At 42.8% G+C, this 20,621-nt stretch overlaps 1 protein-coding gene across 3 annotated transcripts in view; it reads right to left on the bottom strand.

Annotated features, from left to right (window-relative positions):
- Positions 1 to 20,621, bottom strand: part of LOC138971841 (protein fuzzy homolog) — a 138,205-nt gene that overhangs the window by 112,536 nt on the left and 5,048 nt on the right. For 2 of the 3 annotated variants that reach the window (XM_070344667.1, XM_070344668.1), the window contains exons 1-3: positions 10,754 to 10,881; positions 9,440 to 9,561; positions 8,390 to 8,543 (exon numbers count right to left, since the gene is read on the bottom strand). In XM_070344667.1, coding sequence (XP_070200768.1) covers positions 8,390 to 8,543; positions 9,440 to 9,561; positions 10,754 to 10,861 — 384 coding nt within the window. In that variant the 5' untranslated portion in view covers positions 10,862 to 10,881. Of the gene's footprint in view, positions 1 to 8,389; positions 8,544 to 9,439; positions 9,562 to 10,753; positions 10,882 to 20,621 lie in introns of those variants that run through there. The other variant, XM_070344669.1, reaches the window with a different exon arrangement.

Below are 20,621 nucleotides of genomic sequence, written 5' to 3' on the forward strand. Positions count from 1 at the left end.
CCGATGTAGTATACACGAAGGGACCTCGGTTTTTCGTCTCATCCGAAAGACTAGCACTTGAACCCACCACCTAGGTTAGGAAAGGGGGGAGAAAATTGCTAACGCCCTGACCCAGGGTCGAACTCGCAACCTCTCGCTTCCGAGGCAAGTGCGTTTACCACTCGGCCACCCAGACCACATATATATGATGTAGAACATATTCTGTGAAAAAAAAGACAGCAGAAATAATCCACATCCAATAGGACACAAGCAAAGAAAAAAGACTTCAGAGTTTATTACAATAAAATTATGATGATGACAATACATCACGAAAAGAAAAGAAAAACCCACCCCGGAATAGAAAGTAAGTCTTGCGCAACTACTGGGACAATTGGACAAAACAACAACATGTCAGCATTTGTTACAGTGTATCATGTATACCATATCTCGAGCGATGGGGGGGGGGGGGGAGGGCAGGGGGGGGAGAAAAGAATGGAACAAAAACATTACGGTATTTCACATCCAAGTGGGACAAAAACACACATCTCCGCGTTTGTTACAGTAGACCATGTAAACAATCCCACACGTAAAAACAAACACCAAAAACAACAAATGAATCGAACACAAAACTTACATTAATCCACTGCCAAATGGAACAAACAAAAAAGAGATTTTAGGGTGTGAGTTACACTAAATGATGCAGACCATAGTCCAAATAATGGCAGAGCTGTTAAAACAAGGTTTTCTTCATTTAATTGACTTGTTTGGTACCGCGCGCAGATGAAGTGGAGGAGAGTAAACCTCAACGAAAAAAAACCTCCAGAAAGCCTTGCGCAACTCCTCAGCCAATTGGACAAAAGAACACATGTCAGCAATTGTCTCAGAGTATTATGAATATCATATCTCGAGGGGGGGGGGCGGGGGGTTTGCAAAAGAATCGAATGCAAGCCATACACATATCCACGCTGAATGGGACAAATTTACACCCCTGTATGTTTGTTACAGCATATGATGTAGAACAATCCAGTCAATGTGACGTACATACTAAAGAAAGAAACTTCGGAGTGTGTTACAGTAAATGATGTCGACACAGTTCCAAATAATGGACAAGCTGTGTTTGTTCATTTGACACATGTGTTTATATGGTGTAGACAATACTTCATAGAAACCCAACAGAATCGAACGAAAGCATTGTGAAAATCCACAGACAATGAGAAAAACGAAAAGAAACTTGGGAGTTTGTTACACCAAATGCTGTAGACCATAGTCCAAACAATGCGCGAGCTGTGAAAACAAGTGTTTGCTCATTTGATACACTTGTTTGGTAGCAGCGTGTTTGCCCAGATAAGGAAAACACAGGGGATGGCGAGAGGAAAGAAAGGTCAGGGAACCTTGAAACATGTTTTCACGTGGGCTTAATGCAAGCCGATTGATTGATCGCAGACCAGCATCCTTGGGGTGGATGTCATAGCGACGTCGCATATCATTCGTATTGCCAAGTTGTGTACGTCTTTGCTACAAAATCGACAGTGCCGAAATTTCGTATTATCACAACGGCTTTGTCGCGCACCGAAGAATAAAAACAGAGAATACCCAGAGAAGTCGAAACCTATAGATATTGACGCAGAAGATCGACTCTCGAAGGGTATCGTAGGTGCCATGACCCACGGATTTGTTATCACCATGCAGCTGCTGTTCTAAATAGTGTCGAAAATTGCAAAGTGCTTTCCGAATTGTATGTGACATCCGCCCCTGACAGAAACTGTGGAGGGTTTGCGCCATGATCTGCCAATTTTGCTTGCGCTTCAGTTTACGTGTCAAGTGTCGCGCTGCAGTTTCCATTCTAAGTTGTGACGCCGGCAGAGCAAAGTGGTTGCGACGGGGACATGATCCCTGCCCCAGCCCGACAGAGAGTCTCTGGCTGCTTGCTCCAGTGATCTATGTAGGCCCGCTATTATCTCTGATAACAGAAGAAGTATGAGAACAAACAGAGAAATCAATAGTTCCTTATCACGAGCCGGCTGGACGGCAATCAAAACTTGGAATATCATTTCGAGTTTCTCTGCCGCTTTGGCATTAGCTGTGTATATGTAGCGTGCACGCATCTGTTCTCAAAGAATACGAGAGGGAATGATGTGGGGGTTGGCGGGGTGTGCTGTTATGACTGACAAAAAGGCACAACAACAAAACCCCACAAAAACAAGAAGGGCGCCGGGGGGGGGGGGGGGTAGGACGCAGCTTGTGAACAATTGTACATAGGTTTTGATATCGTAATAATAGTCTGCGAATCGTGTGTATTTTTGCCTTGCAACAGAACTCTTGATAAGACATTTTTTTGACTTTTTGTCGGATCGTGGTATTCTTCATGTTGTTGATGGACAGACCTGTTCGTGAATATGTGTCAGTAGTAACCGGAATTCGGAATTTTTAGATTTGTATTTTACTCACGTTAACAATAACGCAGCCTACTGTTCCAATTACACACACACACACACACACACACACACACACACACACACACACACACAAACACACACACACACACACACACACACACAGTCCAAAACAAATAATTTCCCAAAAATTAACTTCAGCGTACAAAGCATAGTCGGCACTCCAATTTGAGTAAATCCATCATACAAGAGCCTTTACCGATTTCAAAATACATCATTTCATCAATGCCATCTCCGCGTTACCTACTGACGCGTCAATTTAACACCAAGTACAAGAAAACAAAAGTCAGCCCGAAACACAACAACGAAAACCACACCATCACTCCCCTTCAGCATTTTTTCCGCTCTCGCCCACCCCTCCCCATTCCCCCTTTCTCTCTACCAATAATGTATGTAGCCGCTTTTATTGGGCCGAGAATTACGTATTGAAAATCCATCCGCACTTTTGATCCCGCGGCCGGTGACAGCAAATGAGTGACGCATGCACGTGCAAAACGAAGTATGCAAATGAGGCCGAGGGCCACAAATTGGATTGAGGTCGCAAGCAGTGAACGAGTAGATATCAGATGACACGACCGCACAGCCACGCTGCCAGAGCTGTAATTTCAATGGCCCGTTTGGGCTGCGGATTCCAGTTTCTCTATTGACATTTTTCTGAGCGCAAGGAGGAATTTTTAAAATAAAATACAATTTGAAATAAAAGAAAAGGAAACGGGGGGAAAGTGCCAAACAAGCAACGGCTTTATTGCCTCCCGGGTGTGCATATCTGCCTCGTTTTCTCCATTGAAGCCCAATTTTAGACCCTGAACACCAGGGGTAGAAATAAAATAGCCGAAATATCAAAATCTTCCGTAACTCGCTGCCATTACGGATGCATGCCTGACCTGACCGATTTCGCCTGTCAGAATGTGTTTGTGTGCTTGTTTGTTTCTTTTCTTACTTTTTATTCTCTATTTTTTCTTTTCCAACATTTGAGAACAAATTGAGATAGATTACGCCCTTTTCTGATCAGTTTTGTATATGGACAGACCGAGTTAAGTTCTTAGATTAATAGAAAAAAGTTTACAACAAAATATCAAAAAATGCTGACGCTGACATTGTTGCTTATTCACTGCAAAACTAAAACTTATTGGGATTTTTGTTTCAGGAGAGAATTACAGAACATCAGCTACTGCGTTTCCTTACTGTTCTGTGCGCATACTCTTTCAGTGCTGAATCCACTTCTCAAGGCCTCAAGAAGACCTTTGAGGTCTGTGGAGACTCTGAGTACCAAAACTGACCAGTCCAGAAACTGGCCATTGCCGTTTTGTCAGCAGTTTTCGATAGATGAGAGGGAAGCCACGGCATTGTCGAAAGATATATCGAACACATTGAAATCAAGAGCTGAACACCTGTTCTCAAATCTTCATTGGGGATTCATTCCTCTTGTTCTTTGGAAAAAAAGCTTGTTGAAACTGAAATAGTAAAACTTACATTTACAGCAGCTAGAAACGGTCTTCGTCCTTCGAATCCATATAACCCGTAACCACATATACTCTTTCATTCTTCGCAAGAAAGTGTTTTGGAGCTACTCAGAATATGTCAGCTAGGGTATATATTTCTTCCAATCTAGATCGAAAGCGAAAAGAATGAGTGCTTATTGCTTCTCCAGCCTGCATATCTTCCAGGGTTTAGCCAAGAAAACTGATTGCAGATAGGGGATTTTCTGCAAACTCACAAAGCAGAAAACAAAAGAAAGGGGAGTATGATAGTTTACTGCTCATTGGCTTTGGCCTCAATCCGCTTTTACAGAACAATATCAGACTTACTCATCATGGAACAGTATGATCAGACTCAGAATGGAACAATATTGGCTAGCTATAATAATGGAACCGTATGAACTGTGCATTTTTTTTCTCATAGTCATACTTTAACAGTACTTGCTTACACACAATGGAACGGTGCTGGCTAATTCCTAATGAAACGGTATAGGCTCAGTCATAGTAGAATCGCTTTTGCTAACGCATAATGGAACGGTGCTGGCTAATTCATAACAGAACTCTACTGGCCTACTCAGAATGAAACAGTATGAGCCGACTAATAATAGAACAGTAGTGGGCAACTCATAACAAAAACGTGTTGGCCAACAGCATTTGTTAATTCATGATGGAATAGTATTGGACAGTTCGCAGTGGAAGATAAATGGCTAACTCAAAAGAGACTAGTACTGGCTGATTAATAATTGGAATATACTGGCTAACTTATAATAGAACCGTTTTATGCCTGACTCATTATTGGACAATACTGGCAATCTCATTACGGGACCGTTTTAGCTAACGAATAAAGGAACGGTGTAGGTTAGCTCATAATGGAACAGTATTAGCTCATACAATAAAAATATTGGCTGACTGGTAAAGGAGCAGTATGAATATAAGTTATATCGGATGATGGAGCAGTATTGCCTAACTCTTGTGGCTAACTCATAATGGACTAGTATAGGTTAACTAATATTGGAGCAGTATACGATAACTCATATTGGAGCAGTGTAGGCTTAGTCATAATGGACCAGAAAAGGTTAACTCATAATGGACCAGTATATGTTAAGTCATAATGGACTAGTATACGCGCGCTTAGACATAACTGACTAGTATATGTTAACTCGTAATGGAACATTATAGGCTTAGTCATCATGGACCAGTATATGTTAACTCGTAATGGAACATTATAGGCTTAGTCATAATGGACCAGTATATGTTAACTCGTAATGGAACATTATAGGCTTAGTCATCATGGACCAGTATATGTTAACTCGTAATGGAACATTATAGGCTAAGTCATCATGGACCAGTATATGTTAACTCGTAATGGAACATTATAGGCTAAGTCATCATGGACCAGTATATGTTAACTCGTAATGGAACATTATAGGCTAAGTCATCATGGACCAGTATATGTTAACTCGTAATGGAACATTATAGGCTAAGTCATCATGGACCAGTATATGTTAACTCGTAATGGAACATTATAGGCTAAGTCATCATGGACCAGTATATGTTAACTCGTAATGGAACATTATAGGCTTAGTCATAATGGACCAGTATATGTTAACTCGTAATGGAACATTATAGGCTAAGTCATCATGGACCAGTATATGTTAACTCGTAATGGAACATTATAGGCCAAGTCATAATGGACCAGTATAGTGTAACTCTTGCTAGAAGAGTTAAAGGCAAATCAATGATGGAACAGTCTTTCTGAAACCGTTCTTCTGAGTTCGACAGTTATGTCAAGGAATCTCTGTCGTCGATATTTCTAAATACAGAGTTATTCTTCTCTCTTTTTGGCTCACGTAAGTGTAGCCTATGCGATCGTAACTTTGTCTGTCTGTGCGTTTGTGCGTGTGTGTGTGTGTTTGTTTGTGCGTGTGTATGTCTGTGGTAGAAACTTTAACATTTCGTCATTTGAAGACGTCACATTATGACGAAAGAGGGTTAGACGTCACGCGAAGGAATTACTGAAAGTCTCGGTCATTGTTATTTTGAGCGGGCCGAGACTAGTTGGCAGTCGTGTCCCTGTAAGTAGGCTACATGCAGACAGACAGATCTAGATCTAGTGTCTCGCTTTCTTGCACAGTGTCACCTATGCTTACTGTGTGTGTGTGTGTGTGTGTGTGTGTGTGTGTGTGTGTGTGTGTGTGTGTGTGTGTGTGTGTGTGACGGAGTGATTGAGTTTGTGTTACTGTTTGTCGATTTCTTACGTGAGCCTTGAAGGCTTCGCCTCTTTTGTTTTTTCGAAAGCACTGCCTTGGAATTAAAGGAAATGAAATACAAACAAAGAAATCTGTGAAGAGAAGGAAGTGTGAAACAAACGTGTTGATATTGTTCTCAGCACTTGTCTAGGTCATGTATCTGGCAGAATTTTTCCTTATGAGGTACAGTTTCAAGGATGAAGTGTGTGTGTGTGTGTGTGTGTGTGTGTGTGTGTGTGTGTGTGTGTGTGTGTGTGTGTGTGTGAGCGTGTATGTGTGTGTGTGTGTGTGTGTGTGTGCGTGCGTGCCGCGTGTGTGTGTGTTTGCGTACGTGTGTGTGTGTGGGAGCGTGCGTGCGGGCGTGTGTGTGTGTGTGTGTGTGTGTGTGTGTGTGTGTGTGTGTGTGTGTGTGCGCGTGCGTGCGTGCATATGTGTGTATTTATGTGTGTATGCGTCTATGCGTGCGTGCGTGGGTGTATTTGGTTGTGCGTATGTACATGTATGCACGCGTGAGTTGACGTTATTCATGTACTGCTCTTTCGTCAATGTTTTTTTTATCATTTTGAAAAAAACCATTATTATGCTCCACTGAATTTACTGCCTCTGACTGCATCCGAAGGTTACGTGTCTGGTTTTACGTGCGAAGTAAAGTAATAGTTCCGCGTATATATAGAGGGACACTGAGGACACACACACACACAACACACACACACACACACACACACAACACACACACACACAACACACACACACAACACACACACACACAACACACACACACAACACACACACACACAACACACACACACACACACACACACACACACAACACACACACACTGTAAAGAAAGGCACTGAAAGAAGGAAAGGGCGAGGTAGAAAAAAGGCAGCCAAACATCGATGAAAAGCTTGCACAATTTTCTGCCCATGTTTGTGAAAATCTACCCGCCGATGTCACGTTCGGGTTACAATAAATATAGATACTGTTCTCTTCGCGTGCGCGTGCAAAGGCTTCTCAGCATGAAAGACAACAATGTCGTAACTCATATAAAACCCTGGAAAAACCTAGAACAATGCACCCCAGCAAGTAATCGATGCGGACACAAATACATACTGCACATCCCGCTTCTATCTTCCACCCTTGAACGTTTTCCTTAACCGAAGCAAACTTAATAATGGTCTCGATTGTGGTTGCTTTGACCTTGAATTATTATGTAACGAGAGATTAATTACCTGCAAACTATTAGGGCGCATGTATATTGGGTTTTTCGTTGGAAGGTAAGATCCCTCAAATTAAGAAAACAGGAACTTGATAATGTTTTCTGTTATGTAAGCTTTTGATCGTGAATCGTTTTGTAACAAGAGCTTTATCACCTGCATTTACATCATCAACAAAGAAATGTATACTTCAGAGAGGGCGAGGGCCTGGATGACAGGGGGAATGGGGGCGGTAGGGAGGGAGGGTGTTAAACATCCTGAAAGGTGTTTTTTCTGAAACTAAGTAGATGGTGACGTAACCATGGCTTCAGTTATAACAGTTTTGGCCGTCAATTATCGTACAGGTGGAGTTGTACTGTCTGCATACATATATACATTATCAAGAGGGAAATGTATACGTCAGAAGACACAGGGAAAGACAGTCAAACAGAAAGGCGCGCGCCATTTTTTTCTTGAATTAATGTGATCAACTCTCGATCGTTATTTCGCTACATCATCATCATCATCATCATCATCATCATCATCATCATCATCAGCAGCATCAGCATCATCATCAACAACAACAACAACTCAACCATCATCATCACGCAACCATCATCATCATCGTCACTCAACCATCAATTTCTCTCTTACCTTGATGTCTCTCTTACCTTGATGTCTCTCTTACCTTGATGTCTCTCTTACCTTGATGTCTCTCTTACCTTGATGTCTCTCTTACCTTGATGTCTCTCTTGAATGGCTCAAGTTTGTCCATGCTGGTGAGTTTGTTCTGCCCAAGAGCTTCACCATGGCGGACCACACCACCACCCCCACCACCACCACGCCCACAACAACCACCACAACAAACACTACCACCCATCAGACATCATTAATATCAGTTTTGTCTTGATGTATCTCTTGAACCGCTCGCGTTTGTTCATGTTGGTGAGCTCGTCTTTCCAAAAGAGCATCACCATGGCGAACCACACCATCACCACCACCACCACTCAGACATCATTAATATCCGTCTTACCTTGATATCTCTCTTGAATCGCTCGAGGTTCTTGATGTTCATAAGCTCGTCCTGCCCAAAGAGCATGACCATGGCGGACCACACGTTCTCCAGCAGACGGTTGAGGTGACAGTCGTTGGCCTGGTCGTTGCCCGTGATGACAATCAGCGACAGACTGCAAGGGACAATGTAAAGCGTTAACACAGATCTAGGTAAGCAAAGTAGTGGTAGGACCAGAAAGGGAGAGAGATGGGGGAGGATGGGGCGAGAGGGAGGGGTGCCTGATCGTGACTATCACCTATATACTGCAAGGGACAACGTCCACAGATATAGGTATGCCCAGCATTTGGGAGGATCAGGAAGGAAGATAGATCGGGAGCAGAGGATGGGGTTGAGGGGGGGGGGGGGGGCACGATCACTATCAACGATAGGATGCAAGGAATAACACAGACATACACGTGTATGCACACGATTCAACGGGGTCTTTGACGTCATGGTCATGAGCAACGACCACTGGCTTATGCCACAACTTTTCAATGGAAGTAGATGTCTGTTGTTTTCATAATTTATATGTGATCCACCTCTCTTTACGACCACTCTTCTCCGGCGACATTTTTTTTCTGATTCATTAAAAAGACAAAAGCAAGGACCTTTAAATGTAAACCGAGATCACAGGCAGCCTATAAGCTCAGACGTATCGATAAACTAATACGCTGCAACCGCATTGAGACTCAAAATTCAATGACAGTTAAGACACACACACAAATAAGAGACAGCTAAATACTAAACTTGTCGATTTTCACCATTCTTAGCCAACACTGCAGTATAAGTTCTGTTCTGCAAACTTACGGTCTTCTACTGAGAATTTATCTCTGTAAACTTAACTCTGACGTGTTCAAAGATTGCACAGACACGACGATTACCAAGGACACATAAGTCACTATCGTCTTCCTGTCAAGAAACCGTTGAAAAATCAATTATAATCAAATGTAATCTACATGTAACGTATGGGAACTATTTACAGGATCAATCACCTCTCACGGATTCAACTCTTAGAGTTTTCAAACTAACCTGTCATGAAAGTCTCTCCATACAATTTTAGCGTCGCTTGTCGTGGTAGACTTGAGAGTCGCTCCGTGATTGGCTGCAAACATATGAACAGCGTTGAGGGAACCAATCACAGGGAACGGCAGCTGCAAAGGAAGAGGGAAAAAAATTTAATTACTCTGATCAACGTCATCATCGTAATGATTCAATTCTAATCGTTGTCAGCATTACACATGTACGCTGTTTTCAGAAGCCAGACTGGGATGAAATGTGGGTTTGAAAGACGTTTAAAGGCATACTAACGCACTCCCGTGTTTACAAAGTGTAGTTTGCCCACAATCGATGTCAAACGCACCATAAGACCATATAATGACGATACGTCACCATGCGCGGACCATAATACATGCATTACAGCTTGTTCTAGCCTCTGAAAAAGTGAGGATGTCAACAAAGCCGCGGTGTTCTCTCCCTTGCATCAACGTTACATGTGTTGCCAAATCTATAAATAGGACGATCCAGATCAAAATGAAAATTCAAATATCTCAACATTTAAGGGGTCCTAGACCACAATATTTTGCAGGGAACTTAATTTAGTCTGTCTCCAGCTCTGGGTAAAGCAATTAGCGTGTATATTCATCGAGTACATATGGCGTTAAACGTTACCGTCTCTACTTTTTTTTCCCGCGTATGTTACGCAGTATTGCCATATTTTACTGCTACTTTCGCGACATAAAATACATACATGATTGGATAATACGATTAAAAAAAATCAAAATCTCACTTTCACAAATCGTTCAACTTCTTTAAAACTTTATTTCTGGTCTCTCCCAATCAAATCTACTCACTTCTGCCTCCGGCACAGCATCCCCTTCCCCCACCACCCCCCTTTCTCCATCTTTCCCACCTCCATCCCCCAACACACACATAGGCTTACATGCTTTCTTTCACTCCTTGCGATTCGGGCTAGGTAAGCATTGTGTTGGGAATCGGTAGCAATTACATGCAACACTTTCGTCTCTTGTTATATGTGTATAACAGCTTTGATCTGTTTCAGTACGAATAGATTCTCTATGGATCACACTCTGTTTTGTATCACATTTTCCACTTAGCTGTGTCTCACAATCAATATTTCATGCTTATTAACGCAGTAGAGAGAAAATCAGAGCGAGAGTGAGGGAGGGACAGAGAGGGAAAACGAGCGTGTGAAAGAGAGAAAACCACCGCCACTTTGATGCTGTCGCCATTTCGGTATCATGAATGTTAATTTTTCTGTAGAAAAATAACATGAGAGAATCGTTGCTTTTGATCTTGTATGCGTGTTTGCGTTCCATTATTTACCTCTGAAAGTAAAGTGCATCGCTGATACGCTTTCGCTTTTTCCGCTGAATTTTCCCTTTGCAAGCTTTCCCCGCTGGCACAGTGGGAAGCTTTGTACCTTTTCTTCATGCCCTCAGTGATCTATTTGAGGCCAGAATGACGGTGATCTGAAAAACGGTGAGAAGAGAGAGAGAGAGAGAGAGAGAGAGAGAGAGAGAGAGAGAGAGAGAGAGAGAGAGAGAGAGAGAGAAGAGAGAGAGAGAGAGAGAGAGAGAGAGAGAGAGGAGAGAGAGAGAGAGAGAGAGAGAGAGAGAGAGAGAGAGAGAGGAGAGAGAGAGAGAGGAACTCAGAACTCAGAACTTTATTACATAAGGATAAAGGTTTTAGGCTTAGCCTAAACTTCCAACCTGTCCCTGGAGGAGAGAGAGAGAGAGAGGGGGGGGGGGAGAGTGACAGACAGACAGACAGACAGACAAACAGAGAGAGAGAGAAAGACATTGGGCGGGGGGAGTAGGGGAGTGATTTTTAAAAAACAATGATGCTAAAATTAGAACAAGTGGGGTAGGGGGTTCGTCTAAGAAAGGAAGATCTATACCAAAGCAATAAGTGTTGGATGCAAACACGGATGTTTCTAAGACCGAAACTCCTTTTGATAATTTCATTGCTGCCAAATGTACACGCATTTGTCGCTGATTGCTCTATGTGGTTTTTGTATTGTTGCGGATTGCTCCGTTGCGAAAGTGGTTTATCCTGTCGCAAAAGCTGCGACATTACTTACAGTGCCCCCTCCCATCTCGTATTATTTGTAACCTCTTGACGAAATGTATTGCTGCATATTGCTGCAGACTGAGATCGAGACGGAGGCGAGGTGAGGCGCATGTGTGTGCGGGCGTATGTGTGCGTGTGTGCGTATGTGTGTGTGTATAAATATATTTATGTGCGTGTGTGCGTCTGTGTGTGTGTGTGTGTGTGTGTGTGTGTGTGTGTGTGTGTGTGTGTGTGTGTGTGTGTGTGTGTGTGTGTGTGTGTGTGTGTGTGTAGAGCAATTCCAAGAAGAAAAAAAACCCGGACAGATGTTAATAAAACTTTGCATTTAAATTCTTCCAGATAATATCCCCAAACGCTTTTTTCATTTTATGAATATATGCTATTGATGACGTAATATCCGTCGTTTAAACAAAAAAGCTGAGAGCGCATGCAAATCACCCCAAAGAGCCCCAAACCCCTTATAGCCCCCTCTCTCTTCAGTCTCCACATATTCCACAACTCAAATTCTCCTTGTCTTCATTGCAAATCGATAATTGAACGAGTGATGCGAACAATCCATTTGGCATTTATAAACTTTTTAGTTGCCCCTCTCTCCTCCTCATCTTTTGCCCTCCCACCTCCTTTCCCTTCATCGCTATCAAACAACTAAACAAAATCGTCTTCACCAATAGCCATCAAACACACACACACACACACACACACACACACACACACACACACACACACACACCTCTCCTACAAACACACACACACACACACACACACACACACACACACACACACACACACACACACACACACACACCAACTAAATCCCCTTCAAAACCTACGAGCATTGATCGCTTAGCGGTAGCAGCCATGTTTACATAATTCCATTGAAACTTATAAAAGAGCTGAAGCGTGTAATTATCCCAAGAGGGACAAGCTAGCGCGGGCGTAAACACCCAAAAGATACGTCCCACTTCAAACGTCATAATCCTGCCACCAATACAACAAAAAACCGAAAAGCAAATAACAACAAAATCCGATCAGAAGGGGGTGGTGGGGAGGGAGGGAGGGAGGGAGAAAGAGAGAGAGAGAGAGAGAGAGAGAGAGAGAGAAGGGAGAGGGAGAGAGAGGGAGAGAGATATAGAGACAAAGAGAGAGAGAGGGAGAGAGAGAAGGGAGAGGGAGAGAGAGGGAGAGAGAGGGAGAGAGATATAGAGACAAAGAGAGAGAGAGGGAGAGAGATATATATATATACATGTATAGAGAGAGAGAGAGAGAGAGAGAGAGAGAGGATAAGACACATTCTTAATTATTAAGGGTAATAGATAATACAGATTGTATAAGAGAGAGAAAGAGAGAGACAGAGAGACAGAAAGACAGAGAGCAAGACAGAGAGCTAGAGAGAAAGAGAGAGAGAGAGAGAGAGAGAGAGAGAGAGAGAGAGAGAGAAAGAGGTGGGGAAGGGCACTGTTTTAACTCCAGTCAGGAAGGACAATTCAAATTTATCAGCCCCAAAAAATCTTAATTGAATTCCCTGCGTGTTGACCCAAGTGGGGCTGACTACAAGCTCTTGCGAGATTCTGAGCAAACATTACGTAGAGAAGAGCAAATAGTATTGGGTCCCTTCAAGTAGTTTCTCCTTGCCTCTCCTCGTCGCACTGGGGCATCCGAAAGTGAAAGAGAAAAGCGCTCGCTTGGAACTTTGTGTACTGGCTGATGAATAATGGATTGATACCTCTCTGTATGATGCCTTGTTGTGATGTAGACTAAAGCAGATGAGGCGAGAGGGAAAAAAAGGGACAACAGAAATAAGCACTGGCGCGGGAAAATAGTTTGAATGCATTGTGGGACAAAGAGAGCGGTGGACTGACGATGCTACGAGTGTACGGTCTTGCTGAAATTTGACATGAGGTACCTTTATGATTCTGAAAGGAAACTTGACGACATTGAGCACATTATTTTCTTTTGCAAAGCCTCAAACGAACATACATAAAGACAAAGAATTTCAGAAAACAGAACTTTTTTGTTCAAACAAAAATTTACTCTTATCCGAATACTTCATAACTGGTCACATTGCGGGGGCGAGGCTATACAGCCAATTATTTTTGGAGAAATGATTCACTTATAGAGTGCTGTTAACCGCTCGTGTCAAGCTTGCTTTGTTTCTATACGGCGGAAGCAATAATGTTTCAGTACAAATGACTTGTCGCTATGAATGCCGTCGATAAGCGCAAAACCAATACTTTAGATAAGAGCGATAAACCTGTGTTTTTTTCCTTTCCAATGAAGATAAGGAAAAGGAGAACAAGGAAGAAATTAAAGGAGCAGAAAGGTAAGAATATCAGAAACTACAAACACACACACACACACACACATGCACACACGCACACACACACAAATGCTCATACACTCACGCAATTTTTATTTATTTATATGGGAGATTTATACAGCGCTTGACGTTCTCTAAGCGCTTTACATATTAATTTCTGCCGTGTGAGATGGAATTTTTTACACAATATATCACGCATTCACATCGGCCAGTAAATCTCAAGCCATTACGGCGAATATTTACTTTTCATGGCCTATTATTCCAAGACACACGGGTATTTGGTGGACATTTTTTATCTATGCCTATACAATCTTGCCAGGAAAGACCCTTTTGTCAATCGTGGGATCTTTAACGTGCACACCCCAATGTAGTGTACACAAAGGGACCTCGGTTTTTCGTCTCATCCGAAAGACTAGCACTTGAACCCACCACCTGGGCTAGGAAAGGGGGAAGAAAATTGCTTACGCCCCGACCCAGGGTCGAACTCGCAACCTCTCGCTTCCGAGGCAAGTGCACTTACCACTCGGCCACCCATGCCGGCTCAATGCACGCACACGCACACACACACACACGCGCGCACACACACTCACAAATGCATGTACACACACACATAAATGCCTGCACACACACACACACGTAAGCACACACACACACACACACACACACACACGCACACACACACACACACACACACACACACACACACACACACACACACACACACGCGCGCGCGCCGCGCGCGCGCGACATACAATCATCAGAACATTCGAGTACATCAAACACCAAACCTCCCGACTCCTTTCAGCAAAACGTCCCAGAAAAGGGAGGGAAGAACTAACTAGGTAAGTTAGGTACGTGTCTCCAACATGACGTAAACTGGTCTCAATTTGCACAGCCGATGACAGAAAACAGATTTAGACCCCCGTGTCGCCTCTCAGATTCTCTCCGATGTGTGTCTACCTCTTTCCTCCTAATGGAATAGACAAAAGTTTTATCGAACCCCCAAAACACAGTAATTCCATTAGGGAGTTGCCATTCGCGAGTTTGCACGGGAGCGCGCTCGAGACCTACTGAAAAAACAAAGCGCGGGCAATTGTGCCTACTCGCTCGCGCGGTGAAAGGAACAAACTTAATTCAATTGTAATGATCAATTACTTTTCGACGCTCTCGGTAAGTGGTTTGGAGAGGTGGGAGGGGCCAATTCATTATCCTCCAGGCTTGAAGCGCGAAGCAGTCTCGGGCAGCCCAATGAAGGACTGCGATTCAACATGTTGTCGCTTTTCTGGGTCTGTAGGGTGTTTGACGAGGTGGGGATGGCTATTGAATTCAAAAACCGGTGTTGTCTTCTTGAAAGTAAAGGGCCTGTAACCGTAATTAACAATTCAATGGGTGTCTTATTTAGGATCACAATTTCAGATTTGTCCGCATCACTGCACCGACTTTCCGGATCAATGAACTACCGTGTCCCCGGACTACTGTGTCACTAGGTCACAAAAATCAACATTAAACTAATAGCCTCTAATCCAATACCAGACCTGTACCTTTAAATCTGACCCTTACCCTTACTTAAAGACAACCTTTTCCCTGTAAATTGTCAAGTTCCAGAGTCCTGTTTAAATGAACATTCTACATATTTTACTGCGATACACCTAGCTTAAAGGCATACGAACGCACTCCCGTATTTACAAAGTGTAGTTTGCCCACAATCGATGTCAAACGCACCATAAGACCATATAATGACGATACGTCACAATGCGCGGACCATAATACATGCATTACAGCTTGTTCTAGCCTCTAAAAAAGTGAGGATGTCAACAAAGCCGCGGTGTTCTCTCCCTTGCATCAACGTTACATGTGTTGCCAAATCTATAAATAGGACGATCCAGATCAAAATGAAAATTCAAATATCTCAACATTTAAGGGGTCCTAGACCACAATATTTTGCAGGGAACTTAATTTAGTCTGTCTCCAGCTGTTGGTAAAGCAATTAGCGTGTATAGTCATCGAGTACGTATGGCTTTAAATGTGAATAGTTTTTACATTTAGTCACGTTTTGACGCTTCAGTTTCACGTCAATGTGTCAGCGCTTTCTCACTATTGTCTTTGTGAAAAAAATGTAGCGCGTTCTGTTTCATTCCGTGAGTTCGGCAGATTGACTAAATGTATCAATTTCGGTTCACGCGATTTGTCAAGAAAGAATAGTATCAATGCACTCTGATTTTGATCCAGATGGTTATATGATATATTAGTAATATAATGTCCAACATCATATTTGTGTTATTTTCCAACGGCGTAGGGCACGTAATATAAGCGTTCGCTTGAGTTCGTGTCCCCATTGTTTCTTGTTTTATTATTGTATCATGTTTAATGGAATAAAACCTTGTTTAAATCAATAATATCAATGCTGAATCGGCCTCAGATTCTCCCCTGGATTCTCAAGACAAGAAACATCTACAGCCACCCATGCCACCAAGCAACCCGGAGTTCTGGCCAGGCTTGTACATGGAATACGAGTATCCTCCCACTTGAACATGTACACAAATTAAAAGGCCTGGCTGCTTCCGGTATAGCGTTGGAACATTGTGCTGAATTAATGTTGGTGAGTATCGGTGACGAAATTAATTCAGAAAAAAATCCCATTCTGCGCAGGATACAGCCAGGCTGTTGAAGTGTTACATGTGTCCATGTGGAAGTGTTCTGCATATTCTTTGCAGTTGCCATGGAAATCTTGACCGCTTTTATACACTGAAAACTGTACTTTGAAACAACACACACACACACACACACACACACACACACACACACACACACACACACACACACACTCACACACTCAAGTACAAACATTGACTCGCTAACACACGCGCCTGGTCACACACACACACACACACACACACACACACACACACACACACACACACTCACACACTCAAGTACAAACATTGACTCGCTAGGCCACACAATATCTGTGTCCTGTCCTCTTCAACACAAACGCGGATCTATAAGCAACGAGATAATTAACATTCAACAAAAAAGGGAGCGGCCAAAATTCTCACATGGCTTCGCCGAATTGCCAACGCATTGGATGGGAAACACGTACTATGGCATTTTCGATCACAAAACACTGGCAAACATATCACTGAGGGCACAGGTCGTGTGTGCAAAACATGAAAACTCCCAAGCTCTCTCTTCTTCTTTCTATCTCCCCCTCTTCCTCCTTGTTGCACCCCTGCTGCACTCCCCTCTCTACACCCCACCCCCCCCACCCCCAACCCCTGCTTCTTTGCATTTGGGGAGAGCGTAGAGGCGAAGCCAAATCAATAGTTTCCAAACCAATCAAACGTGCGCTCATATTCATGTCATACGGCAAATAGACAAAGGCTTTTCTTTACCTTCTCTTGAGTTTAGGCCCAAAAATCAATCAGGCGATGACAGGCCGCGTACGGCTCGCTTCTGGAAGCCCAGATGAGAAATGGCAGTAAAAATTTCCATAATAATTGAAGTGAGAAAAAACGGGAGAAAGAGGGGAGAAACAACACAACATTCGTTGCATTCGAACACAAATAAAACAATAGCCGACCACAGCCATAAATGAAACGATTTCTTTCCCTGCTATGTGCGTGAAAAGCGGTGAGAAAGAAACCTTGGTTTGATTTATCGAGGCTAATATCAAATGACTTATCTGAATAATTCTCACAAGCAGTTGTGGAACTGTTTTGTTCACTGCCTCGCCTGTACCACGCATAAATCACATAAGCAGAAAATACCCATTGGTGATGTAGTATTCAGTTGCGTGTGATGTTAACGACGCAATAATCTCCGCCGTGGAATGTGAAAAGTAAGAATTGTTGATTTTAACATCAGAAAGAATAATGTTCATGGTGTAACCGAATGCCGTAACACTACGAGCACCTCGGGAGGCGAAGTGCAATCAAACAGGATTGAAAATGTTAGGACCAATTTCTTAGCCCTATAAAAGCTGTTACGCAAACCCGAAGGTTTCCATGAACATACAGACAATCGGAAACCACCAGACCCCATCACAAACAGAATTCCACAATCCACCGGTGTTGACTTAGAGGCGGCCAACAACTCGGGTGCAGAGTCTGCTGCGAAAAGAGCGGTAGCCTCCCCTGTAACAATCGCCCCCGTTTGACCGAGGGACCACTGTCCATCCCAAGTTCGCAGAATGGGAACAGCACGAAAGTGTTCAGTGGTCATATTATGCCTTTACCATGCCGAGTCCCATCCTGCTCGCAGCGCCAGATGTAACCGAGTGCCGTAACACTACGATCACCTCGGGAGGCGAAGTACAATCAAACAGGATTGAAAATGTTAGGGCCAATTTCTTAGCCCTATAAAAACTGTTATGCAAACCCGAAGGTTTCCATGAACATACAGACAATCGGAAACCACCAGACCCCATCACAAACAGAATTCCACAATCCACCGGTGTTGACTTAAAGGCCAACAACTCGAGTGCAGAGTCTGCTGTGAAAGGAGCGGTAGCCTCCCATGTCACATTGGAAACAAAGAACGAAAACAATTTCAATATTGCAATAACTTTTTTACCCATGAACACGAACTATCCTTTATTAATAAGTTTAACTTTCATCCTTAAAAACAAACTATGCCTTATTAATGAGTTTAACAACAAAAACTCTAATTGAATATGTTTACGCAGAGCTTTTCTTACAACAGAGCAACGCGAAAATAGATTTAATAATAAATCAAAAGCTCATCATTATCATTGTTATTCAGCCATCCAGAAAGCCAAACTGCCAAACCTATAATCTTAAAGTTTGGCACATGGTTGATCAGATCGAGGTGACAATGATTATTTATGAAAAACAAAAACGAACCATATGCTTCGCCATGCACATACATAATAGCTTGAACCACATTTTTGAAATTAATTTATTACCGACAAAAACTATATGTAGAACATTATCTATATCATTCATGAAAACAATTCAGCATCGTGTCAGTTTCAAAGCTAAAGGCGTTACTGATTCAGATCGAAAGTGAGTGTGTGTGTGTGTGAGTGTGTGTGTGTGTGTGTGTGTAAGGGTGTGTGTGTGGTGTGTGTGAGTGTGTGTGTGTGTGTGTGTGTAAGGGTGTGTGTGTGAATGAATTGTCTTATGTCAGAGTGCATTCCCGAGCGCCTGGGCGCCATCCTGTGGTGAACTTGCATATTCCAAAAAGTTGTGATGAAAAAGCCTTGACAGCAAAAATGGGAATGGTAATAAAACCCCGACACAGAAAGACTGCTAACGCGTTCCAAAACCAGAAATCGAAGCACAAGGAAAGGTTACAGGTTCAGTCTCGCTTTTCTGGTTCAGGTGAATAGTCACTTCATTTTTCAAATTGTTTTAGTTGGAATATTTACTTTTATGAGGTTGGAGTCAAGAGAAATCCTACATTAAAATGTCAGAAGGATGAATGAAGGGCGGACTAGCAGCGTTCAAAAACTTCTGTCGGTAATGTCATACGATTTAAACCGCACCAGAAAAAAAAATCACATCGCTTCTTTCTAGCTTCCATCAGAAAATGTTACTCTGCATAAATTGAGTTAGTCTTCTTCTTCTGCGTTCGTGGGCTGAAACTCCCACGTACACTCGTGTTTATTTGCACGAGTGGAATTTTACGTGTATGACCGTTTTTTACCCCGCCATTTAGGCAGCCATACGCCGTTTTCGGAGGAAGCATGCTGGGTATTTTCGTGTTTCTATAACCCACCGAACTCTGACATGGATTACAGGATCTTTTTCGTGCGCACTTGGTCTTGTGCTTGCGTGTACACACGGGGGTGTTCGGACACCGAGGAGAGTCTGCACACAAAGTTGACTCTGAGAAATAAATCTCTCGCCGAACGTGGGGACGAACTCACGCCGACAGCGGCCAACTGGATACAAATCCAGCGCGCTACCGACTGAGCTACATCCCCGCCCCAATTGAGTTAGTAACATTCAAACTTCACTGGGCTATTGAAAAAATACACCCACAAAAGTACTCTAAATGACGGTATTCAACAAAACATATGACTAATAGACTCTCTCTCTCTCTCTCTCTCTCTCTCTCTCTCTCTCTCTCTCTCTCTCTCTCTCTCTCTCTCTCTCTTCGACCCCCATCCCCCACCCCAACCTCCACCAGCTCATGTTGACAACTGTCGATCACATTCCACGCAAACTGTTCATCATCCTGCATATAAGTCGTGCGCATTCCGCTTGTTTAACTTCCGTTTCCGCTGCCCCACGTGATCGACAAAAAGATATTTTCCAGATCTCCGTTGTGGATTCGCATATTTTTGCTCGTTATTTTGAAATATTTTTGGTGTTCCCCTTTGAATGTTTGCTCTTCATTTGCGTCATCAGACAAGCTTAGAGAAATAAGAAAAATGAGGATTTTACCCCTCTGTCTTCCGGAAAATGTGACGGCCGCTTCACACCACAGATGGTTGAATATTATGCAACAAACATATATGACGAGTATTTACATGTAAGGTGCTCATAACAATTGTGTGTGTCGAACACTATAACCGGAAAGGTTAATGCGGGTGAATCCGACCATTATTGAATGCAAGTTTACTGAATACATGTAAATGCCTTCAATGTTTTTGTGGGTTGTTTTTTTCCTACGGACGGTTGATAAGCAATCATTAAACTGATTTGTGAAACAAAATACAATGTATAAGCATTTTTATCTCTGGGCGTTGATAATTCAGGAACTTTGACATCGACAATTCACAAAACGCGGACACTTTTAAATCGAAAAAAAAATATTTTCCCTAATTTCTGTAACATT

This window comes from Littorina saxatilis, linkage group LG7 (assembly GCF_037325665.1).
Source record: "Littorina saxatilis isolate snail1 linkage group LG7, US_GU_Lsax_2.0, whole genome shotgun sequence".
In the NCBI taxonomy this organism is placed as follows: domain Eukaryota; kingdom Metazoa; phylum Mollusca; class Gastropoda; order Littorinimorpha; family Littorinidae; genus Littorina; species Littorina saxatilis.